Below are 26059 nucleotides of genomic sequence, written 5' to 3'. Positions count from 1 at the left end.
TTAGCCCTTTGTGACCCGGCTCACCTGGCTGGATGGGCTCGGCTGTGGCGTTGGGTTTTTTCTTGCAGACATAGGGCAGGGCGATGCTGCAGTCATGGTTCTGCCAGCCACCTGAGGACTCGGTCCGGATCACTCCACAGTTCTCCTCACCTGGGTTGTCCGGCTGATCTGTGGGGCAGGTAGGGTGCCAGCACCCCAGGAGAGGGAAGCTCAAATTATGTCCCTCCCAGGCCCCCTTCTGGGCCTCTTCTCTCCCTCCACTCCCTGCAACGTTGGCATTAGCCTGAGAAGCCCGGCCTCCATTCAACTTTGTACATTGCACCACTGGGTCACCCTGCTTTATAGCCTGGGCTCATGCCACCCTGAACCCCCTAGTCAGCAACGTAGAGTTTATCCCCTATCTCCCTGGCCTTGGTACATGGGTGCAGCTGTGTATGTAAAAGCTGTGAATAGAGACTAAAACCAGGTCCACTCACAAGCCCTGGACCAAGACACATCTACCTGAGAGGACACAGGCAATTCCTATTTCATACCAAGGCCCGCCACAGGCTACGGGGCCATTACAGGAGGGCTAAAGCCTAGACTTCCCACCTCTAGAGTAGGGTAGAAAGAAGCCAAGTGTCCATAGGGTCCCCATGCCTCACCACTCTCCCAGTTGAGGTACTTGAGGGGCGAGTTGTCAGACCACTGCCAGCCTCCACTGGTGTCCAAGTCATTAAGGCCAATCCACAGCGTGGAGCTGTAGCCCGTGAGGAGTCCTGTCAGAAAGAGTGCTTACTGAGAAAGGGAATCTCTGCCCACTACCACTCTCTCCCCATGGCTCCTCCCAAGAAGGAATGGTGTGGTGGGGGGTGGGGGGTTGAGGGGATGGAGGTGGGACGTCCTGTCTTGTGGTGGGAGGAGGGGCTGATCTCAGACTAGCTAGAGTCCCCGCCTCCAACTCCTCACAACCCCTCACCCCACCACCCCCACCCCACCCCCGCCACCACACCACCATCGGCATGGGTCAGACCTCAGCTACAGGAGGCTGCCTTTCACCTCACCATTGATGTAGGTCTGCTCGTGGATCTCCGTGATGCTCAACAGGTCTGCACCCTGCTGCTCGCAGCTGGCCCAGGCCTCCCTCCAGGACAGTGTGGATTGGAAGTTAAACTGGTAACAGCTGTCAGTCAGCTGGTCTTTGTCCCAGAATGTCTCACAGTCGTTACCTGCCACCACCACAGACGGACCATAGATAGATCCCCCCACAACTCCCACAAGCGACACTATCGGTTCGCGAAAGTTCTTCTGCCCGCTCTGAGTTCCCTCCATCTCCCACCCCAGCTCCTCATCTCCGGCCTCCCTCCAGGGCTCTCCCAGCCCGTCTGCTTCTCACTCTTGATGGGGCAGAAGCCCCAGCGCTCGTCTTTGCCGTAGTCCTGGGTGGTGGCACACCACAGGTGCCCATCTTCCCGGCCCGTGCTGGTGCAGCCGTGGAACCACTGGTTGTCGTATTTGAAGGGGATAGTACACGGCTTCCCGTGGGAGTTTCCCTGGATGGTGTAGACCTCTGGAGGGGAAGAGAGCCGTGCCTTGATGCCTGGAGCCCCACAGCTCTGTCCCACCTCACCCCTCAGGGAAAACCTCCCACAATCCAAGAGAGTGAGAATATGGGAGAAAGCAGGGGTCTGGGGAGTCGGGGCCTGGGTGGGGGATGGGAGGCAACAGAACCAGATAATGGCTTTAAAGAGAGAACCAACTCTTGCTATTTAGACAGCTGAGGGGTGTGGGACAGGCCCACTGCACACCCCCACTAGGAGGGGCTTTGCAACCCCTCCAATGCCTTTTCAATGCCACGGGAGCTGAGCCAGCTAGCCGTACAACCAAGGCTCCAGGCTACCCGTCCCTAAACGGTCTATCTTGGAACACAGGTGTCTTTCCAGGGAAGAATTCCAATGACGGATCCGGTCACAAGCTCTTGAGTGACTAAGATCCCCATTAGCCACCTGCAAAACCTATGAGGCACTGCTACAGATCTCTGTGGAGAGTGAGTGGGAGGTAAGTCATCCCTTTTTGTTATTTTGTCTTTTTTTTTTCTTGGAGCTGAGGACCGAACCCAGGGCCTTGTGCTCTACCACTGAGCTAAATCCCCAACCCCAAGTCATCCCTTTTTATGAGCAGTAGTAATCTTAAATTCTTTGAATTATTTTAATATACTATCAGGATTTAAAAAAAATGATTGCATCTTTTAAATGGGGAGGGGAGACATAATATATAAAGGTCAGAGGGCAACTTTTGGGAGCTGGGTCTCTCCTTCCGCTATGTGGGTCCCCCAGGAGGTCAGGTTTGTCCCACAAGTTGCCCTCACAAGTGGAGCCATCTTGCCAGCTCTGATGACCTGTTTCTATCGTCTTCCTAATGACTGCAGCTTAGGAGTGGCTCTCTTAGCTTCTATCATCTCTCAGTTCAAACTACTTGCAGCCCCCCCTTCCTCTACTCCCTGTCTTTGAGACATAGCCCAGGTTGGCCTCCAATCCGTGGTGTAAGTCAAGGCTGGCCTTAGTGCTCCTTCCCCACTGAAGTCTGAGCCACAAAACCTGCCATGTCTTATTAGTCACCGCTCTCTAAGGCCCTTAACTGGGCTCAACACACCCAAGGCTCAGCACAATCCTCTTTACAGTGTTAGCCTTTCCCTCAGAATAATCAGATTAGCCTCCACAGTCACTCCATTTCCTGTCACAATGCCACTTTCCCTGGGCACAGGGACAATCCTTGTCCTTCATGTTCTCTGCCACTTTATGGGATGGTGCAAGCTAGTTTTGAAATTTTCTTGATTTTTGCCTTTTAATCTTTAATTTTTTATTGCATTTACTTATTTATTCGTTTATTTGGTGTGTGAATCTGTGAGTCTATGTGGTATGTATGTGTGAGTAAGTGTGTTAGTCTCTGTGGTATGTCCCTATGAGTATGTGTGTGTGCATGTGAGTGTGCGTGTTTGTGTGTGTGTGTGTGTGTGTGTGTGTGTGTGTGTGTGTATGACAGGGCAACTTTCAGGAGTTTTCTATTTCTACCATGTAGGGCCCAGGCACCAGGCTGCTTTATCCACTGAGCCACCTTGCTAGCCCCAGGTTTTTATTTTATTTGTGTGCACACCCATACGAGCGTGTTTGCATGTATTCAGGTATGTATTCACATGCATGTATGTGAGGGTTGAAACAAGATGTCAGCGCCGACCTCTATGCCCGTTTGAATGTCTCCAGTCTCAAGACTTTTGCAATGTTTCTTTCTCCCGATGATGATTTACATTTCAGAGGAGAAAGAAAGGAAAAGGTGGCATCTCCTAAGAAACCAGCTATCCAGGTTGGGGATTTAGCTCAGTGGTAGAGCGCTTGCCTAGGAAGCGCAAGGCCCTGGGTTCGGTCCCCAGCTCCGAAAAAAACCAAAAAAAAAAAAAAAAAAGAAACCAGCTATCCTCCATTTTATGGGATTATAATTTTATTTGTAATGTTCGCTTCTGGTTGTTGTTGTTGGTTTTCTTTTTGTTTGTTTTTTTTTGTTTGTTTGTTTGTTTTTTAGTCTGAGTTATCTGTGTATGGTGGGTCTTTTTCTGTTTTTTGTGTGTGTGTTTGTTTATTATTCAAGACAGGGTTTCTCTGTGCAACTCCTGAAACTTGCTCCTGAAACCAGGCTAGCCTCGAATTCATAGATCTACCTGCCCCTGCCCCTGCCCCTGCCCCTGCCCCTGCCCCTGCCCCTGCCCCTGCCCCTGCCCCTGCCCCTGCCCCTGCCCCTGCCCCTGCCTCCTGAGTGGTGGGAGCACACTTGGGTTCTCTCATTAACCTCAGGCTTCAACCAGGGATCCTCCGGTCTCTGCCTTCCCAGTGCTGGGTTTATAAGTATGCTGCCATGCATATATCTTTCTATGCAGACTCTGGGATTTGACCTGGCTCCTCATCCTTGGCTAACAAGCACTTTACTGACTGAGCCATCTTCCCAGCCACTAATCTTTTTTTTTTTAAAGTTAAACCCTTTGAATTTAATTTTCCTAATTATTTAGAACTTCTTCCTATTAAACAGTGACTGGCAAGAGCCCACAGAAGTCAAAGGCCTCGTTACCCTAAACCTGTCCCTTTGGCACCTCCTGTCTGCAATAGCCCTCACCGTAGTAGGGTCGAGCACATAGGTCTTCTTCACTGCCATAGATGTTCCAATGGCCACTGCGGGTCTGGTCGCCGCGCTCCAGGGTACCAGGCTTCGATGCATTGTTTGCACGGGCCCCCAGAAGCAGAGACAACTGGTCCCCTAGTGTACGACACTGCCAGCGAAGACTCAAGGCCTCTCGGTCACATTCATACATGCCCAGGGAAACTGTGGTGTTGGTGGCAGGCCAGCCGGTACCCAGGCACTGCATGGCCCCCAGGTTGAAGAGTCGGTTCCGGGAGACCCACTTCCAGCGCTGGGCAGGGAGACTGGCATTGCAGACTGGGATGACTCGGACCTGCACACCCTGGGCCTCCAGGCAGCCCTGCATCCCCTGGCTGAAGATGAGGAAGACATCGGGTTCTGAAAGGAAACATAGCACAGAAATGATCATACCTTGGCCTTGATGACTGCTAAGGCCTGCAGTGACCATGGTGCAGCCCTTGTCTCGTGTGTTAAATCGCTCTCTGTCATGGTTCAAGGTAGGGTGAAGGGCACTGCTCTTGTCCCTGTACCCAGATGTGACATAGCCCATCCCTGTTTAGCCCCATGTCCACCTGGAAGCAGGACCCAGGCCTCTGCTCCACTGTAAAATCAAACCCAACTCTACACAGCACATCCAGTGTTTCACATGCATACATGTGCTTCACACACACATGTGCTTCATACGCATATATGAGCTTCACACACACATGTGCTTCATACACATACATGTGCTTCATACACATACATGTGCTTCACACACACATGTGCTTCACACACACATGTGCTTCATACACATACATGCACTTCATACACACACATGTGCTTCACACACACATGTGCTTCATACACATACATGCGCTTCATACACACACATGTGCTTCATACACACATGTGCTTCATACACATACATGTGCTTCATACACATACATGTGCTTCATACACACACATGTGCTTCACACACATACATGTGCCTTTATCTGTGGCTTCATTTTCTTCAGTGTCAGTTATCTACTAACCACTGCTGTCCAAAGATATTAAATGGAAAATTTCTAGAAATAAATAATCCCTAAGGATTTTTGTTTTCTTTTACACAGAGTTTCTCTGTGTAGCCCTGGTTGTCCTGGAACTTGCTCTGTAGTTGCTGGCCTCAAACTAACAGAGATCTGCCTGCCTCTGCCTCCTGAGTGCTGGGATTACAGTGCACCACCACCACCGCCTGGCTAATCCTTGAATTTTAAATAGCTGTCATTAAAGTATTTTTATAGTTGCCCTATGTTCCCACCATTAATTTCTTACTATGCCCAATTTATTAATTAAACTTTATTGCAGGCGTGTATTTGTAGGAAAAACACATTGTGTTTCAGGCCTGGCATTAACTATGGTTTCAGGCATCCACAGGGGTTCTTGGACTGTCTCCAAAATGAAGGAGAATGATTGCACCTTCCCGGAAGACCTTTCAGGGCTGGGTGGAGGCATCTGCATTATAGACTCAGCCTTATAGAGTTCATCCTTCTAGATCTGAACTTCTCCTCTTCCTTACTGAAACGCTCACACTCCCCATAACTCTTGAGTGCCTGGTTTGGTTTAGTTTCCTATTTGTTTCACACACACACACACACACACACACACACACACACACACACACACGTACTCCAACCCACCCCCACAGCAGTTTCCGCTGAAAACATAAAACTTAACATGGGTTGGTGGCAGTCTGGGGATAGGAATAGAGAATGGTTGCTTTAAAACTTTTTTTTAGGTATTTCTTGGGTAGGAGGAATAGTGGAAATGCTTTAGAATTAAATTATCATGGGAACATTCTAAAACCCAATTAACCACATTATAAGTGGATAAATGTTATAATATGTGAGTGGTATCTCAAGGGAGGCAAGAAAGAAGGAAGAAAACAAAAGGCAGGATAGATTGTAGCTTAGAGACACAACATGACTCACAGTGTTCCCCCGACAGTAAACAAACCTGGGTCTCTCTAACACCCACATTTCACTGCCGTCCTCTTGTCTTCATCACTGCCACTTATGCACACAACACACACTTACTGCACATTCCAGCCTGAAGAGAATTTTTGTATCCACAAGTGAAGGGCCATCTAGATCAGGCTGGCCTATGTGAGTGTCTTTAGGGAATTATCTTAATTCCATTAATTTAAATGGGAAGACCCATGCAATGTGGATGGCGCCATTCCCTAGGCAAGGAATCCAGAAGGGCATAAGAGTGGAGAAACTGAGCTTGGTATACACAGGCATTAATAATGTGACAAGTTGCTTCAAGTTCCTGCTACCCTGACTTCCCTGCAACAATTGGTTATAGCCTAGAACTGTGACCAGAACTTTCCTGAGTATTTCTTATTTACATTTCGATTGTTATTCCCTTCCTGGTTTCAGGGCCAACATCCCCCTAACCCAACCCCCTCCCCTTCTATATGGATGTTCCCCTCCCCATCCTCCCCCCATTACCGCCCTCCCCCCAACAATCACGTTCACTGGGGGTTCAGTCTTGGCAGGACCAAGGACTTCCCCTTCCACTGGTGCTCTTACTAGGATATTCATTGCTACCTATGAGGTCAGAGTCCAGGGTTTGTCATGGCATTTTATAGCAGCAGCAGAAACTATGACAGGAAGACACTAGTATCCCAGGATAACTTGTTAAGTGCATGGGTAACTTGGGCAAGAGCCTAACCTCTTTCTGACAGCATTCTCCATCGTAAAACTACTGCAGAAATTAAGGCAGACTAACTGAGTCACAGGCAAAGTGTTTGGGACTGGGACTGGCACACACTGTTTATGAGTTAGAGGGCGGAGCACAGTCCCAAGGCGATTGGAAGATGGAGCTGCAATGGGGACCCAGTCTCTTCAGTTCAAACTCCACATTCTTTCTATTCTTGTGCTGGTCTTTTCAACCCTTAGAATGCAACCACCATGGGCAGCCAGAATGACCTCTTAAAGGTATAAACATATTCCAAAAAATCTTTAAAATATTATTGGAGAACTGAGGACCAAAAGGAAAAGGGATGGCTTCCATGGATTATGAATTTTTCATAGCAAGATAAATGGCGCAGGTAGAGGATGGGAGGGACTTGTGAGGAAGAGAGGAGGGGGAGGGGAAGTGGGGGCAGGATACCTGTATGAGAGGAGATGGGGATGATGTACAGAGGGTCAGGAATTTGAATAGAGCTATGTAGCAATGGGGGATGGGGAACTGGGGTTAGCCACCAGCAAGTCCCAGATACCAGGAAAGCAAGAGGCTCCCAGGACCCAACAGGGATGAGATTAGCTGAAACACCCAAGGAATGGGAGGGAGAACCTGTACAGACCATATCCAAAGGTTAGGCAAGGCCCCTGGTTGGAGGATGGGGCCACCCACCCTTCTCAAAATTTTAACCCAGAATTGCTCCTGTATAAAGGAAATGCAAGCACAAAGAGAGGAGCAGAGACTGAAGGAAAGGCTATCCAGAGACAGCCCCACCTGGGGATCCAGCCCATATGCAGCCACCAAACCCAGTCACTATTGCTGATACCAGGAAGTGCATGTTGACAGGAGCCTGATAGAGCTGTCTCCTGAGAGGCTCTGCCAGAGCCTGACAAATACAGAGGATGTTCATAGCCAACCACTGAACTGAGCATGGGGACCCCAACAGAGGAGTTAGAGAAAGGACTGAAGGAACTGAAGGGGCTTGTAACCCCATAAAAAGAACAACAATATCAACCAACCAGATCCCATCAGAACTCCCAGGGCTAAACCACCAACCAAAGAGCACACATGGAGAGATGGATGGCTTCAGCTGCATATGTAGCTTGGTCCTGTGAAGGCTCAATGCCCCAGTGTAGGGGAATGCCAGGGTGGTGAGGTGGGAGTGGGTGGGTGGGAGTGGGAACATCCTCATAGAAGCAAGGGGAAGGGTAATGGGAGAGAGGGGGACCAGGAAAGGGGATAACATTTGAAATGTAAATACATAAAATATCCAATAAAAAAAAGATAAATGTCAAAAGCAAAAGTCAAACTCAAATGATAAGCCAACATGGTGAAACAGGCCTGTGACACAGGCACTTGTGATGTGAGGGCAAAAGGACAGGAGGTCGGTTTTGGCCACCCATAGTAAGCTTAGGGCCAGCCTGGGCTACAGAAGACCCTATCTCAAAAAAAAAAACAAAAAGAGAAATCATGTTATAAAATAACATGTAGGGGTTGGGGATTTAGCTCAGTGGTAGAGCACTTGCCTAGCAAGTGCAAGGCCCTGGGTTCGGTCCCCAGCTCTGAAAAAAAGAAAAAAGAAAAAGAAAAAAAAAAAGACTTGGGGTTGGGGATTTGGCTCAGTGGTAGAGCGCTTGCCTAGGAGGCGCAAGACCCTGGGTTCGGTCCCCAGCTCCGAAAAAAAGAAAAGAAAAAAAAATGTAACTTATTAGAGGCAAAGGGTTAATTTCCCAATATAAAGAGAGCTCCCATGAATATTGACAAATGTATTATAAGAAAATATGGGGTTGGGGATTTAGCTCAGTAGTAGAGCGCTTGCCTAGGAAGCGCAAGACCCTGGGTTCGGTCCCCAGCTCCAAAAAAAAGAAAAGAAAAGAAAAAGAAAATATTAATAACGCAGCATAGAACTAAATATATCCAGAGAAAGCTAAATGTGTGAAATATAATTCGCTTTTAAATATTGAAGTGAAAGGCTGGGGAAGAGCCTCACGCCTGCAAGGTCCTGGGTTAACTTCCCTGCACTGGACATACAGAAAAAGTCAGAAGCGAGGTAGATGGTTCAGTTGCCATGTAAACACACACACACACACACACACACACACACACACACACAGACACACACACACACACACTGAAAAGCTAACCTTACAGCAGTAAAGAGAAAAAAAAAAAAAAGAAGCAACAGCTTCCTTAAATTCCTTCGGAAACAATGCACCCACCGTTTTTCAAATAAGATTCAAGCTCCTTACTGTGGGCCAGTTAAGCCCTACCACGGTGGATAGTTTTATGTCAACTTGACGCAAGTTAAAGTTGTCTGAGAGGAGGGAACCTCAACTGAGAGAATGCCTCCATAAGATCACCGTAGGCAAGTGCGTAGGCCATTATCTTAGTGAGAGATTGATGGGGGAGGGCCCAGTGCTGTGTGGTCCTAGATTCCATGGCAGGCTGAGCATGACGAGCAGGCCAGTAAGCAGCACTCCTCCATGGCCTCTGCGCCAGCTCCTGCCTGCTGTTTCCTGCCCTGCGTGAGTTCCTGTCCTGACTTCCTTCAGTGAACGCTGATGCGAACCCCTACGCCAAATAAACCTTTGCTCCCCATGTTTCCTTGTTCATGGTGTTTCATCTCAGCAATAAAAGCCCTAACTAAAATGATCCCTGTGTTTAAAAGCACGTAAATATCTGAGTGATGACTTTTCTAACACAGAAGCCACATTGCCTGCCTGAGTTCAGACCACACTTCTCTTCACTCAAACCGCGCTGATATCCTTGCCCCATTTCGTTTCCGGTCTCGATGTCTTTGCACTATCTCATTCACCTGACAAAATTCACATTTCTGATGACAGAAATTTTTTTTTTTAATATCTTCAGCGACCCTCTCTGATTTCCCAATAAACCATAGCAATCCTCTGTTGACTATAATTTTTCTCGTGACTCTTAATTTCCCCTCCATCTGAGTTGTTTGTAAGCTTGATTCCTATGCTGGTTGGCAATTTTTATTACCTACCAGACACTGTGGATAATATCCACTAATTTGGTTTTAGATTTATTTATTTAATGTGTGTGCACGTGCACCCGAGTGTATGAACATCACATGCATGCAGTACCTGAGGAGGCCAGAAGAGGGCGAAGGCTCCCCTAGAGCTAAAGTTACACATGGTTGTGAGCGGCCACGTGGGTGCTGGGAACCAAACCTGGGTCCGCTGCAAGAGCGGCAGATACTCTCACAGCTGAGCCATCTCTCCAGCTCCTGTGTCTACTAAGTTTTATTACATGTCAGATATCATGAGTGCTCTATTGGACTTTGGGCCTTGTCGATGGTGTGCCACAGGGAATATGATGTTTTTGGATCTCCCTGTAAAGAATGTCGAGTTCTGTTTTGGTAGGCAGCTACATTCACAGTGCTGGATCCTGGGGTATCTGGGTTTCAGGCTTTGTCATGCCTTGAGTCTTAGGGTGTACCCCTTATCCTTGGACTCAATCTTGAGGTGAAGCCATACTGGGATTTTAGGAGAAAACTGCAGATGATGACCAGGCCCCTCTAACTTGTGGAACTTGTATTAGTTTTGAACTCTGTTCAGGAAATAACCTAAACTTCTCCTTCCAGCTGTTGCTTCTGGCTAGACTTGGGGACCTGGAGCCTTTCCCTGCATATGCATAACTTATCGACTACTGAGGCTTTGAGGAGGTCTGTCGAAAGAAATTCTATGATGGCTTCCTTTCTAGAATTTTCCTTGTTGACTTTTAGCCTTTTTAGGAACACAAAACTTGTATCTCCCATTTCTGCAGCCCCGATCAGTCCCTCAAACTGGGCAGTTTGCTCAGGGTTGCTCTACACGACACTCACCTAATTTTCTCTCCTTTTTTTTTTCTTTTTTTTTTCGGAGCTGGGGACCGAACCCAGGGCCTTGCGCTTCCTAGGCAAGCGCTCTACCACTGAGCTAAATCCCCAACCCTAAAGAAATTTTTTTATTCAATTTTTAATTACACTTTAAAATTCACACTCATACTGTATTGGTGTGTGTGTGTGTGTGTGTGTGTGTGTGTGTGTGTGTGTGTGTGTATGCACGACATGCAGTGACTCAGTTCTCTCCTTCCACTGTTGAATCCTGGGAATTGAACCCAGATCACCAGGCTTAGTGGCAGGCATCTTTGTCAACTAAGCCATCCTATCTTACCCACCCTTCTTTTGCCTTTCGCATATTTCCCCTCTCTACATCTGTCTGGTTTTAGTTGTTCTCCAATGCCTTCAGACCATCATATATTGTATTTTATTCTCGGTCACTAAGCATTGGTCACAGTTAGACTTAAACGAGCTAGCCTGCCATTTCTAGAACCAGGATTTATTATCCCATGTGCTCTGTCGATTTCTTGTCTTTGTTTTCTGTGGCTTCTCGAATCACTGTGCGCCTGGCTCGTATGGCCCTGACACATAGCAGTGCTCAGGAGATGCTGGGTAACATGTATGTGCACACATGAATAAATCTCATATCTAGTACAACCAATCGGCCTGCCGTTCTGTTCCCCATCCAAACTGCTAGATTGGTTTTTCTAATGCATAGCACCACAAAATATCCTGTCAAAATACCATGGTGGGAGGTGTGGTAGTGCCCTGTTCCTCTATCCTGACAGCACAGAAGGTGCATCTCTTTGTGTGAGGGGGGAGAGGGTCCTCTCTGTCAAGATGCATGAGAGCATCCCAAAGTACCAGCCAGATGGCTGCCACAGCTAAACTTCCTATACTGGGTTCTCCGCCCTTAATCCAAGCCTTCCTTTCTCCTACAGTCTGAGTACGTACATCCCTCTCCAAACCCTATTTTGAAACCTTAACCCTGGAGGTGATGGTGTTAAGGTGTAGACCTCTGGAAAGTGCTGAAGCTATTAGATAGAATTATAACATTAATTATAAAAGACTCCCAAGGGTCAGGGCTGGGTGTGTGGTTCTGTTGGTAGAGAACTTGCCTATCCCCACAAGGTCCTGGGTTCAATCCTCAGCACCACGTAAACCAAACCAGGTCTGGTGGGGTCAGTTCAAGGTCATCTTTGGCCACACAGTGGTGTTCAGAGCCAACCTGAGCTACGTGAGTCTCCCCGTCCTTCCAATCTATGAGGTAATGGTGTGGGAGGAATTAACTTCATCAAACTCTGAAACCCTTGACTCCTTGATCTTTGGCTTCTTAGCCTCCAAGTCCAGGACCAAGTAAATTCCTCTTGTTTATAAGCACCCTAATTGTGATATTTTGTGAGGAACACACCTTCGAATCACCCTCTGTTTCTGGAGCGGTGAAATGTAACCGGGCCCAGGATTTGTTCCAGATCTACCCAATCTTCCCTTTGTGTGAGTGACCTATGTGTGCATGTGCTATGATGCATGCCCATGATATGTATGTGGGTTCATGGAGTCCATATGCACGTTTGGAGGCCAATATGCTACTTTATTGGTCTCTGCTCTTGAGACAAAGTCACTGAACCGGCTAGGCTGGGAACCAACAAGCCCCAGGAATCCTCCTGCCCCACATAGTGCTGGGGTTATACACATGCACACCTGACTTTTTTTTTTTTTTAATACATGGACATAGGAGATTTGAACTCAGGGCCTCATGCTTATACAGAAAATGCCCTTACCCACTGAGCCATCACCATAACCCCCAGGTTAGCTCTTTTCTTCTCTAAAATCCCACTCCAGGGAACACAGCAGCAACAAATAAAAGTAACTGTAGCTGGGACTGGAAAGCATTGCTTGCTCTTATTCCTGTTTTCTCTTTCTTTCAGAGATAGGACTGGGTAATAAGTCTCAAAACTTCTGGCTGGTGTGGGCTCCCAGTGGGAGAGTATCTTTCTCTCATCTCCAATCAGATGACCAGACCAATCCCAGTCAGACTTAAGTTGTGACAATAAATGCCCAATGGAAGGACCAAAAGAAGTCCATATTGATTGGCAAAGGCAGCTGTCCAAGTCCTTGATAGAAGAGACAACTGAAACCCAGAGAAGGGGCTGGGATGCCCAACCACAGTGCCTTTCAAGACCTGGGTTCCCTCCTATCCCATGAGACAGGGTTGTAGGCCTCCTGTAACCACCCTAGTCCTGGGTTCACATCCACCTAACCCCTTGGGGCACTTGCCACAGTACACAGAACATTCAGGCAAGATGGACCCCAGGGAAATTCCCAGCAGCCACCACTGCCTTTGCTCTCTTGGGATTTGTAATCCAGTCAGAGAAAGACAATAACCTTGAACAACTGAGCCCCGAAACTCCAAGTGTCTGGCTGTGTGTATGAGAGAGACCTGTTGCCTTCTCGGGGGTCAGAAAGCCAGCTCACAGCAAATCTGGAGGCAGACCGCAGGAATGCAGGTCACGAGCTACTGTGTTAGTGGCTGAAAACAGGTCCTGGATGAGGAACAAAGGCCCGAGGAGAGCTAGAAAGCAAAGAGAAAGGTGGAGAGAGCTCCCAGAGGTGGCTCTCTGAGATTCGGTCAAGTCAAGGGCTCTCGGAGAGGGAGCACGGACAGAGCCTTGGTAGAGCAGAAACTGCCGTTCAGGGAGGGAAGGGCATGTAGACTTGCTGAGAACAGCTCCTAGTTCTTGGATCTGTGTCCTCATCGAGCTTCTACGGAGCAGGCAGGAGGGGACTCCAGGTGCAGAGGCCCAATGTTCCCAGAGGGCCCCTCCAGCTTCAATCACACACAAGCACACCCACACTCGTGGGAGCTCAGGATGCTGGTGCAGAGTGTGCAAATGCCCGTCCCACTCCCCAGGCTTCAGTCTCCTGCTCTTACTAGGATCTCAGATTTCCCTGCCCAGGACAAAGTGACCGCTTGTGTTTTTGCTGGTAACCATCTCACGCCTGGGAGAGTGCTAACTGTCCAGTTGCAGCTCCTTATGTATTTATGGACGAAGTAACGGAAGCTCCACGGTGACCTGCGGCCTGGGCATGGGCTGGGTGTTAGGTAATGAATCTGTTTAACAGATGTTAGCGAGGAATTTCAGGATCAGGGCTGCAACTGTACTGTAAATGGCTCAGCAAACACATGACCCTGTGTTCAACTGTGTGTGCACCCAGCACCCAGTGTTCATATATTTGAAACACACAGGCATATCATCCACACAGACGCATATACTTATTTTCCCCAGCCCTCGGGAGCTGAAGGCAGGAGGAGGTCTTCTTCAACTACGTAGCAAGTTGGAGGACAGCCTAAGCCACACGAGAGACCTGGTTTAAAAACAAAAACAGGGACAGGGAGGAGGAAGGAATTTCACAGATGCCAGGCCTGGAACCAGGCCTTGAGGGCCCAGTGGCAAATCCTGGTTCTCCACACAGTGTGCTGAACTGCGGCCATAGGGATGGTGGCAGTCCTCGGCCTTGGTGAGCTGCCTGCGTTTGCCCGGCAAACTTCCCGTTTCTTCTCCCTCCCTTTCCTCCGCCCCCCTCTTTCTATATAAATAATAAGCTATGGCTATGTGGGTGGACACAAGGCTCACTTTTGACCCCTTGGCCACTCTCATGTGACTGACACACAGCTCAAACCAGGCCGATCCATCAGAGCCTGCTCTTAGAATAAAGAATTTTCTTTCTGCAGAGATTTCTAGATGGAGGCTGCCAACAGCCAAGTTTCCTATCCTGAAGGAGAAATAGCTGAATACTGGAAGGAGAGGCACCTCCCAGTGACTCTGGGCATCCAGTCTCCACCTCTGGGCTCCCGTGGCTCTCCCAGACTCTGCCCTCCATGCCATGAATCACCCAGGATCATGTCCCTCTTTTTTTCCTTTTTGCTGTGTTGGGGGCTTAAACCCGGGGCTTTACACTGAGCAAATGCTGTGCCATGAGTCGCACCCCCCAGTTTGTGCTGAGCTCGTCCATCCCTTTTACGATTCTGTTTTCCTGGTAGTCACAGGAATCCTTGGGACCAGAGCCCACCGCAGCGTTTCCCTTACTCTCCAGGAAGCCGGTGCGCGCCAAGATCCCTCTGCCTTTGCTGGACCTGCTCCTTGGGTCTGCGGTGGTGGCATGAGGATCCTTTTGGAGGAGGCTGGACCTGCTTGCATTCTCCAGACCACCCTTCTAGCTGCCCCACCCCCACCTGCCTCTCTCCCCATGCCGATGACAACCCTGTAGGAAGCACTTTCCTAGGTACTGCAGGGAGATGAAAATGAATGAGATGACAGGGCCTCTGCCCTCAGGCTGTTTACAGAGAAGTCGAAGAGTTGAACTTCCTAAAGCAATCCAGGCAGGAGTCACAAGCCGCACATCCACACGTGCAAACCAGTCAGCCTGAATTTAGGCTGCATGGCTGGAAGGAGGGTGTTGGACAGAAAGGGGCTTTCCAGGTCACCATAGCATTGCAGGAATCTCTCTGGCACTGGCAAAGCGGTGGTCCAAACTTTCGCACCTCAGATGTCCGGGCCATCACCATGGAGATTTATTCCCACGCACAGAGTGGGTTTTAAAGCAATGTGCTCCTCATTGAAGAGATGCCTGTCCTCTCGAAGTCACCTTCCCTCTGCTGGTGGAAAGGCAGGTTTTGTTTCTCCACAGAAACTTCCTTACGGCCTCCCCGCAGCTTACCAGATTCCTCCAGAGTAAGCGGGACCAGAGGTCGGAGCCCTTGCCTAATCCGTTGCTCTCCACGACAAGCTGAAGACACCGTTGCTGAAGGAAGCGGTTGAGAAGCTAATTCCAGCACCATGCCTGGTATGCAGCAGACTCAGGAAATCACTGTGGAGCAAAAGGCATGTGCGACGAAACCGAAGGCTGGAGCAGAGGCGAGGACAGGAGGGTGTTTCCAGCTGGGGAACCGCAGGAGCAAAGGCCAGACACTGGAATGTGAAAACGAGGGGCCCAGCTACCATCTGGCTTAGCTCGTGGAGAGCTGGTGACTTTAGGGGGCAGAAGGGAGATCTGATCTAAAGAAGGCATTACAGGGTGGCCTTCGGCCCTTCAGCACCGCTCCAATCAGTCCCCTCCCCAGGTCACATAGAGGGAGAGATGAGGGGGTCATTCCAAGGAGAGCCAGAGCCTGGCCACAGGGCTGCCAGCCAGGAGAAGCAGCTGTTTTCAATTGGTCTTAAGGTCGAGCCTGAAAATGTCCCTGAGTCAGCAGAAGCTGCCAGCTCCACTTTGCTAAGGGGGCCAACCCTGGGGATCCAGCAATTCACCCAACAGTCTCTCTGCTAGACTGTGTCCATAAACTTGTAGACACATTGACCCTGGGCTGGGGGGGTGGAGTCATCCTTCCTATGGAGTCACACAGTCCTACCCCACTGTACCCTACCAAAACCCTGAGGGTGGGTTTCCCTCTCTCCCCTTCCTCTTGTTCAGCAGCAGTCAGTTCCTGCCTGTCCAAACTGCCTGCCGCCCTCTGCTTCAAGTGCTTATGCCCAAAACCTTTACCAACAGTGCAAGCGCTCTCCCCTTGCTGTACCATCTCTTGCTCCCATTGCTGTGGGATGGCTTCCTCTCAACCTTTTCTGGACATGCCCTTCCTTCTTGTTTAACCCGAGGGTTGACAAGCGTGTTATTCGATGCCTGACAGGAATAAGTGCAGGGGTGAGATTCTCGTCTCCCCATTAAACATAAGAGACCTTGCTAGAGGCTGTGGGAAGCCTGGATCTGTGTGCTTTCCAGCTTCTGGTGTATCTGCAAGTCCTGGCCCCGGGAAGGGTCTCAGTGGGACTTGGATCCGGGGGTTTTCTGGGAACCTTCACCGCCCTGGCTTTCTCCCTTGCTGTTGGGACTACTGGATCTTAGCCAGGCATCGTGGCAGATGTCTGCAATCTCAGCACTAAGGAGGCTTGAGGTATTTAGAGGCCAGCCTGGGCCACAGAGTAAGACCCTGTTCTAAAACATACTGCAAGCATACAAAGGCTGCATCCATGGTTAAGAGCACTCGGTGCTCTTCCACAGGACCAGAATTCACTTGCCAGTGGCCATGCAAGGCAGCTCAGCCTGTAATTCCATCTCCAGGGATCTGATACTCTCTTCTGGTCTCCTAGGGTAACTGCGCGCGCGCGCGCGCGCGCGCGCACACACACACACACACACACACACACACACACACACGATTTTATTAAAAAGAAAAACTTTAAAAGGCAAACACCAACAAAATGGGGGGAAAGGCCGGCGCTCATTCCGCCCACCTGACGGCTTTTGTCTTCTCACAGCCAAGCATCACGATGCTTTTCAGCCTGTCCCTTCCTAGACTCCATCTTCCATGACGAAGACCAGAGCCACCTAGAGTCCACACCAGCAGAGGGACCCTAGAAACTGCCTTTGCTACCCTCCAGGTCAGCTGCTTCCTCTAGGACCTCCATCCCCAAGCATCTCAAGAGCTCACCGCACCCGAGAAGGCCTGGCTCAGGTCCCTGTCCGGGGTGCCCTGAGATCTGTGCCCAGCTCACTCCGTCCTCTCCCCAGAGGCTGTCTGCGAGCTGGCAGCCAAAATAAACAGACCAACAGCCACTTCCTTCCCGACGAGGGCACTTGCACAACCACGGATACTGTGACGGCAGGAAATGGTTTTCTAGGCCAGCACAGTCCAACCCCATTGCCCCAGGCCAAACTTGGAATCCAGACCCGGACACGCGTGGGTGGAACCCATCCACACCAAAGCAGTGCCCTCGGCAACCTTGCTAGGATCTGCCCCCAACAACAGCCAGTACTTTATTAAGGCAGGTCCCCAAGGCTCCTGGGAGCCATCAATGTGTGGGAGGGAACTATGAGCATATTATTTCAGAACATCGCTTATAGGAGTCTATCTGGGTCCCAGACTCCACGCCAGGTTAGACACCCACGTAACTGCTGGGGGATGAATGGCTGAGTGGACGTATTTGGAGACATCCACACAAATTTGAGGAAAGCAGCATTCTTTCAAAATTAATTTTGACTTTGGGGCGGGGGAGGCAGCAAGGACTGAAACACTAGAAATATTATTTTTGGTCTTACAGGGACGGTGTTTAAAGGCACTCACTTGATATACCGTGGTAAGCTTTCCTATAATACAGACTCTTAAAAAACTAGGCTGACTCAAAGCCCTGGTAATAGGACCCGTTATTGAGGAGTGGAAAAAAATCATTGTAGAAGTGTTGAAGCACACGCATAGAGTCAGAAAATAAAATTAATATGAAACTTTTTTCAGTAATAAAAATCAAGGCTTGTTCTATGAAAAAAAAATTAGAAAGATGAGAAGCCTTCTCCTGCTTACCATGGCACCAACTGAAATAAAGGTCTCTTGTGGGCCATCCTGTGGTTTCCAGGTGTCCATGGAATTCTAAATATACATCTTAGCTGTCTGGAGAGATGGCTCAGTGGTGAAGAGCAATTTGCTGCCAGGCAGTGGTGATACAGGCATTTAATCCTAGCACTTGGGAGGTAGAAGCAGGCAGACATCTGTGAGTTTGAGTCCAGCCTGGTCTACAGAACAAGTTCCAGGACAGCCAGGGCTACACAGAGAAATTCTGTCTCAAAAGACCAAAAAACAAAAACGAAAAACCGCAGCAAGTCCTGCTCTTTTGCAGAGGACCTGGGTTCCGTTCCCCACACCTATGTTAGATGGGTCACGGCCCCCAGTAACTCTAACTCTAGGAGGGCTGACACACTCTGCTGGCCTCTGTAGATACTCACATGAACGTGAACATACAAGCACACAGGCACACACACACTCACACCAATAGCATTTTTAAAAAAAAAAAAAAAAAGGAGAATTTTAGAAATTTTTAAAAAGGAGAGACCGAAGAAATATCTAGTTGTACTGAAACATGATGACGTGTCACTGAGAGATTTAGGGTTCGAGGTATTAACATTCCATTCAGTTTCTGGATAAGAGGTATTTCAAGTGTCACCACTTGAACTCAACGGCAGAACTTCTCAGCTGCCTGCACAGACCTCCACTGGCTGGCTTGCCCATGAGGGCTTGAGCTCCCTGGCCTCTCAGAGTCCTTGCACAGAAGCGTCTGTTGAATGACAGTTGGATGTGAATTGGGAGCTTAGGGTTCATTTCAGCATCATCACCCTTTAGCAAATGCAGTAGCACACGGCAAGGTTAAATGATTGTCCAGGTCCAATCCAAACACTGGACTCTTACCCTTTAAATTTTTTGTTTGCTTTTGTTTGTTTTTTAAAAAAGATTTATTTATTTTATCTTAGGTATATATACATATACACCATCCCTGTCTTCAGGCACACCAAAAGAGGGCACTGGATCCCATCACACATGGTTGTGAGCCACCATGTGGTTGCTGGGAACTGAACTCAGGACCTCTGGAAGAGCAGTCAGTGCTCTTAACCACTGAGTCATCTCTCCGGCCCCCAAAATTTTTGTTTTTTGAAAAAGTTTCTAAGTGCATGCATGCGAGGGTGCTGAGAGTCAAACTCTAGTCCTCTGAGAGAAGCTGCTCTGAGCTGCTAAGCCATCTCTCCAGCTCTGAATCTTGGTCTGTTTGGTTTCTAAGGCAGGGTTTCTCTGTGTAGTACTGGCTGTTCCAGAACTCACTACATAGACCTGGCTGGCTTTAAACTCAGAGATCTGCCTGCCTCTGCCTCCCAAGTGCTGCCATCAAAGGTGCTCATCTTTACCAATATTACCCAGCCTGAATCTTGGCCTTTTTTTAATGGGTCTGGGAGTTGTTACTGCTCTCACAGCTACCGTGTACAGTTACACAGTTAGAGCTCCAACTGGTCTAACTGTGTAAAAACACGAGGGTATAGCCATTTAACTGGTGTTGTGTGATATATGTGTGAGTGTGTGTGATATATGTGTATCTGTTGTATGTCATGCATGTGTGGGTACACTTGGTGTGGAAGGCTGAGAGGTGTCCCACTGAACCTGGAGCCAGGCTGGTGACCAGCTATCCTCACACACACTGCCCAGTCCCAGGGGCGATAGGGTTACAGGTACTGGATACAGTCACACCTGGATTAGTTTTTTTCAAATGTGAGCACTGGGGATTTGAACTTGGGTCCTTACAATTGTGCAGCAAGCACCCATCATGCGTGGTCCCCATAAAATGTGTGTTCAGTAATGAGAATGAAATTGAGAATTACTACTAATTATACCAGTGCCACAAATTGAAACCAGGATCATCCCAGTAAAAGGAGGGTCAGCCAGCAACTGTGGAATGAGGCATAGTGTGACAGGTGAAGGTTTTTCATACAGTTGCCGAATTCCGAATCCTTGATTGCAACACTTCCTTGTAAATTCCCGTAGCAACCCTGAGAGCTAGGTAAAATTATCATCTCCATTTGATGAATGATGAAGCTGATATATTTAATGACTACTTTTGTTTGAGACAGGGTCTTGCCATGTAGCCCTGGCTAACGTCGAAGTCCTAGCAATCCTCCTGCCCCAGCTTTCTAAGTGCTAGGCGACAGGTGTGCACTACCATGTCCAGTGTGCTTAGGGTGGAAACCAGGAAGACTGGCTTCAGTTGAGCTTCAGACAGCTCTCGAGGTATTTTAAACTGATGGCTCGCAGGCAAGCTACGTTCAGCCTTCACTTCATGTAGACAGAAATGTGAACTAATATTTAACATTTGGGAGATTTCTCATGAATTCGTGAATGTCCAGCTTCTCTCTGAGGGCTGGCCATAGTGAGCTGGCACGGTGCCTGCCAGGAATCAGGAGCTGAGAGAAGCTGCACTTCTCAGGGTATTCGGGGTCACTAGCTTCTCTGTCTCTCTCATCTCTCTCTCTCCCCTTCTCCCCATTTCTCTCCTCTTCCTTCTCTTCTTCTTCCTTCCCTCCCTCCTCCCCTCCCTCCTCTCCCTGAGATAAACCATATGCTATGTATTTCTATACTGAAGCACTCTTTAGTGTCCTGGTCTCTGTCTATTAACAGCCACCACAGCCCACTTATACTGGTCTACGCCTGAGATCCCAGTATTCCTGAGATGAAGGCCTCCAAAGGGGCCAATTAGCCAATGATGGCCTCTGAGCTGGCTGCTGAGAGATTCTACCCTTGATTTTGGGTGTTATTTAAGAGACAGCCACGTAAAAGAAGAATAAGTCTTTACGTTTTAGATTAAAAAAGCAAAACAAAAGTCACGAGGGCAGGAGAAATGGCACAGTGGTTAAGAGCGCCCACTGCTCTTGCAAAGGACCCAAGTTCGGTTCCCAGCAGCCAGGAGGCTCGCAACCATCTGGAAATCCTCTCCAGAGGATCGAAAGTCCTTGGGTCTCCGTAGACACCTGAATTCCTGTGCACATGGGGAGACTGTGTGCCCCCAAAACGAACCATCAAAACCCGTGCTTGTTTCAGATCTATATTTCCCTGTCTTATGGAGGGAGAGAAGTCGAGGGAGACAGAGGTGGGGTGGAGGAGGTCAGTGCTCTGTGCCCGCTCTCTGTGATGTATCACATTCCTTTCCTGAGTCGTGTCTCCAAGTCTGCACACTATGACTAAGAAAACATGACACGTCCTGTAAGGAGCCTTTCATTCTACTTGCTGTCAGGTTCCTGATCCAACTTCAAGGACGGTTTGCTTGGTTTTAAAAGCACAGTCTGGCCCTAAGTCCTGGGAGTTTAGGATCTTCTTCCTTGTCAATTTTAAGAATCTTAAGAGCAGGATGGAGCGGTACACACCCGGTGCCCTAGCACTAGAAAGGCTGGGGTAGAGAATGGGTGTAAGTTTATGGGGCAGCCTGGGCTATCTAGCAAGACCCTATCTTAAAAAACAAGCAAGCAGACAAACGAACAAACAAAACTTTCTTAAAACTATTCCTGTTCTTACTGGGCAGTGGTGGTGCACACCTTTAATCTCAGTGCTCAGGAAGCAGAGGCAGGTGGATTTCTGTGAGTTTGAGGACAGCCTGGTGTACAGAGTGAGTTCCAGGAAAAAAAAAAAAAAAAAAAGCAGCGCCCATGTTTACTAGTTGCTAGTTTCTAAGGCTAGGAGACCTTTCCCCACTTTTTCCAGAATGCAACACAGGAGAGGGCCAGTCTACACTCTAGAATTTGGACTACCCAAATTCAAATCGCTGCTTACATCCTCGGACCCTGAGCCAGCTGCCTTGATTTGGGTAGGGTACTAACTCCTGTCCTACTGTGCTAAGGCGAATGAGGGACGGCGATGTCTTGGACCAGAGCAACACTAAGGGGAGCCCTTACAGCGCCTTGATATCCAGGCAAGAATCCGTTTCTGTTTCTACTACATGGAGCCTGGGAAACAGGCTTCGCAGATGCAATTGGGATAAGGGGAAAGAGGCCACAGATTAAAATGTTTACTCTTCAGAAGAATTAAAAGAAAAATAAACCCACGGTCCAGATGCAGGCTCTGCATTCCCAGGCACTCTGGGGCCCTAGAAACTGTCCTTCAGGCTCTTTGAACTTCTGGATGCTCCCTCAGGTCTCTCTGGAAAGGAGGAGGGAGTAAGAGAGAAAGGAGGCTTCTAGAAGGGGCAGGGACCGTGGAATGCTTTTCCTCTCTGCCACATCCCAGCTCTGCAGAGCGAACGCTGAAGGCCAACCTAGGGGAAAATGAAATCATAGGACACACAGCTGGAAGGGAGTTTGTGGAAGGCGGTGAGACGCCGCCCACACCCCTGGGCAGGGCAGATGTAGGGATGGGTAGACTAAGCAAGGGACTCTTAAAGGGATTTGCTGGCGGTATGAGGCAGTTCTAGCCTCGAGCCCAGCTTTTTGGGGCATTTACAACCTAATGATTGGAGGTGCACTCTTTTTTTTTTTTTTCTTCTCTGTGAACTGAACAGTGAGATGCAAACCCCACCTCTTTGGTTTGTTTGTTCCTCTTTTCTTTCTTTCTGCCTTGAGACTGGGTCTCATTCTGTAGCCCAGGCTGACCTGGAACTCACTATACGGACCAGGCTGGCCTTCTAAGCTCTGGGTTTATAGGCATAAACCATCATAGCCGATCTCTCTTCACAGGTGACTGGGGAGATCTACAGGGATACTGACAGATCTCCGGGGACTTCCATTGTCTCCCCAGTAAACAGTACCAGAGATTCACCATACTCAGTGTGTCTCTTTAGTGCAGAACACAGCCCTGTGTTCTGTGTGTACAGGTCCCGAATCCTGTCTTATAAACCCTTTAAAAACGGCTCTTAGGCACTGCAGAGACAGCTCAGCAGTCAAGAGCACTTAACTGATGGGTTGGGGATTTAGCTCAGTGGTAGAGCGCTTGCCTAGGAAGTGCAAGGCCCTGGGTTCGGTCCCCAGCTCCGAAAAAAAAAAGAACCAAAAAAAAAAAAAAAAAAAAAAAGTTAAAAGAGCACTTAACTGCTCTCCCAGAAGACCTGAGTTCAATTCCCAACAGGAGATTCATAATTGTCTACAACTTCACCTCCTGGGGATTCTGGCCTCAGTGTACACTTACCCTTGAACACACACACACACACACACACACACACACACACACACACACACACACACAGGCGAGCGGGGGAGAGAATTAAATAATAAAAAAATTTAAAAAACAAAACAGACCTCGGGTCAGTGAGAGGCCTTAGCAGATAGAAGTACTTGCTGCGAGGCCTGAATTCAATCCAAGAGAAGCACATAAGCACATAAGGCGGGGGAGAACTGATTCCCACAAATTATCCTCTGGTCACATGGGTGTTATGGCGTGCGCGCACACACGCACACACGTATACACAATTAATCAATGTAATAAAAATTGTTTAAAGATAAAGGACAGACCTATACAAGGACGATTAGCAGAAAGGAATAAAAGTATAAAGTTTCCCTGTCTGGCACAAACACTGCAACAAAATATTGTTATAATGTTTCTTAACTAAATAAACTGAGGCAGGGGAGTCTTGAGGGGACTCTTACGGCCTTCAAAGGAATACCACTGCTTTTGCCACAGAGCTCACTTTATGACTTTTAGTTAGCCACAAAACGTCACACGTGGAACCCCTACCACCAACGTGACATCATCTAAATCTATAATAAACATATCAGCCTTCACCCACAAAAGACCGAGTATCTTCCTCAAATTCACTCATATCCCCCCCACCCCGCCCTCCCACACTACCCCACCCACCACCGCCACTCTAGACGGAGTCTCACTATACAGAGCCCTGGCTGTCTTGGAATTCACTACATAGAGCCAGGTTGGGCTTGAACTCAGAGACCCACCCACCTGCCTCTGTTCCTGAGAGCTAGGATTAACGGTGTGTGCCATCACACCCAGCCGTTCAAATATTTCTCTTCCCCAATGTTCTTCGATGCCTTTTCCTAATTTTGCTCCCCATAGCATTTATAAGAAAACACTGCCCTCACAGCTTCACCGTTCTCCTAACCTTGATTTCTTTTCCTCTTTGTTTCCTCCTTTTTCTTTTCTAAGATAGGGTTTCTCTGTGTAACCCTGGCTGACCAGGAACTTGCTCTGTAGACCAGGCTAACTTCACACTCAGAAGAGACCTACCTGCCTTTGCCTCCTAAGTGTTGGAATCAAAGGCGTGCACCATGGCCTGGGATATTAACTTAAAAATAATGGCGTTGGTGAGTGGAAGGGGTGGCTCGGTGGGCATAAGTGCCTGCTGTGAGAGCCTTGTGACCCGAATTTGAAGCCGCGTAAATACACAAATAAATGTAAAAAACAGGTTTTTGAAATAGACGTGTGTGGAGAAGCTGTCCCGACTGAAGTAGCTTTGCTGTCCCTCACTCACGTGCTGTTAAAGACTGTTCTGTGTCTGGTGCTGGGATCAGAGAACTGCTACCCTTCCTCACAGAACATTAAGGAGATGCAGATGTTGACAATCAGAAGATTAAAAGGATTGTTGAAATGTTTGTGAAATGGAGGGCAGAGACGCAGTTAAGAGGTTGAGAGCCACATTCCCCTTGCAGAGGTCTTGAGTTCAAGTCCCAGCACCTCACCAGGCAGCTCACATGTATTTCAGTGGTTTTCCTGTAATTATGACAGCATAGCACGTGTGTTCCTGGTGTCTGAAACGGTCAGAAGAAAGCATCAGATCCCCTGAAACTGGAGTTATGGATGGCAGTTAGCCACCATGTGGGTGTGAGAACTGAACCCAGGTCCTCTGCAAGCTTACCTGCCGAGCTATCTCTTTTGTTCCTTGAAAGCTTCTGAAGACTGAAAGGATACTGAGAGACCAGACCAACTCCATCTTGGGTTCAGGATCTATCTTAGAACACCCGATCTAAGGCTGAGTTAACCACCAGGCCTGGACCTAGCACTGGTTTCCAGGTCACTCCCTAGCAACCACCAATCAGGAGGAAAGCAGAAGTCACTGTTGTACCTAAAGATATTTACTTATGAAAGTCTATGGTTTGGCTTCCAGCACCAGCCAATCCTTTTAAAGGGCAACAAATACTGTAATAGCCCCTCCCCCAATCGCTGGAAACCCCCTCGCTGGTTTGCTTGACTCTTTAAAAGCTTGAGACTGGACTCAGGGCTTCCCCCTCCTGTCCTGCTGTGTCAGTGACGATGGCGTGTGGCGTGGCCGGAGCTGGAGCCTGAATAAAGCCCCTAGAGTGATGGCATTGGAACCGGCTCCCTGGTGGTCTTTTGAGGTTTGTGAAAAGGGAAGAACCAACTCCACAAAGTTGTCCTCCAATCTCCATGTGGCCACCTTGACACACACACCCTCCCCTCCCCAAAGATAATCCATAGAAATAACAACGTAAGAATTGTTCCGTCTGTGTGGTGTGCGTGTGTGTGTGTGTGTGTGTGTGTGTGTGTGTGTGTGATGTATACATGCACGGGAATATGTAGACCAGAGGTGGATGTCTTTCCGGATCATTCTCTACCTTCTATGTTGAGGGACAGCCTCTCCCTTGAACTCAGAGCTCACTGATTTAGCTAATCTAACTAGCCATCTTGCTCTGGGGTCTAGCTGTCTCTGCCTTCCGAGAGGGCTGCAACACCTGCCCAGCATTTCCAGATCTCCATGTCCTTATTACTCCTGAAATATGTATGTGATTTGGACAGATTTTTTTTTTTTTTTTTTTTTTTGCCATTTTGTTCAAAGTTTGTTAACTGCAGCCCTGAAGCTCTGCGCTGAAGGCCTAGAGAGGGAGCCAAACTTGAGACCCAAGTGCTTCTTACGAATGGTATTAATGAGGCCAAAGTGGGTGTAATGACACAGACTTGCAATCTCAGACACTTAAAAAGACACACAGAGGCAGGAGGATTGTGAGCCTGGGGCCAACTTGAGCTATATAGTCAGAACCTGGTCCCTAAAGTGGGGGATGGGCAAGGTGTAGGGGGAGACGTGA

General features: G+C 48.5%; 1 protein-coding gene and 1 long non-coding RNA gene across 3 annotated transcripts in view; both read right to left on the bottom strand.

The window, feature by feature from the left end:
* The window catches only part of Mrc2 (mannose receptor, C type 2), a 61509-nt gene that overhangs the window by 21807 nt on the left and 13643 nt on the right, over window positions 1-26059 (bottom strand). For both annotated transcript variants that reach the window (XM_087573757.1, NM_001024687.2), the window contains 5 exon segments: window positions 4141-4542; window positions 1376-1549; window positions 1044-1208; window positions 645-758; window positions 25-168 (listed from right to left, as the gene is read on the bottom strand). In XM_087573757.1, the coding sequence (XP_087429883.1) occupies window positions 25-168; window positions 645-758; window positions 1044-1208; window positions 1376-1549; window positions 4141-4542 (999 nt within the window).
* Window positions 12285-17325, bottom strand: LOC120095187 (uncharacterized). The gene is made up of 2 exons (XR_015632167.1): window positions 17005-17325; window positions 12285-16393 (listed from the first exon to the last, which is right to left on the bottom strand). It is a non-coding gene; the product is annotated as an uncharacterized LOC120095187 (long non-coding RNA).

Source organism: Rattus norvegicus, chromosome 10, assembly GCF_021556685.1.
Source record: "Rattus norvegicus strain SHRSP/BbbUtx chromosome 10, alternate assembly SHRSP_T2T, whole genome shotgun sequence".
NCBI lineage: Eukaryota > Metazoa > Chordata > Mammalia > Rodentia > Muridae > Rattus > Rattus norvegicus.
This window is presented reverse-complemented; position numbering and strand designations above follow the sequence as displayed.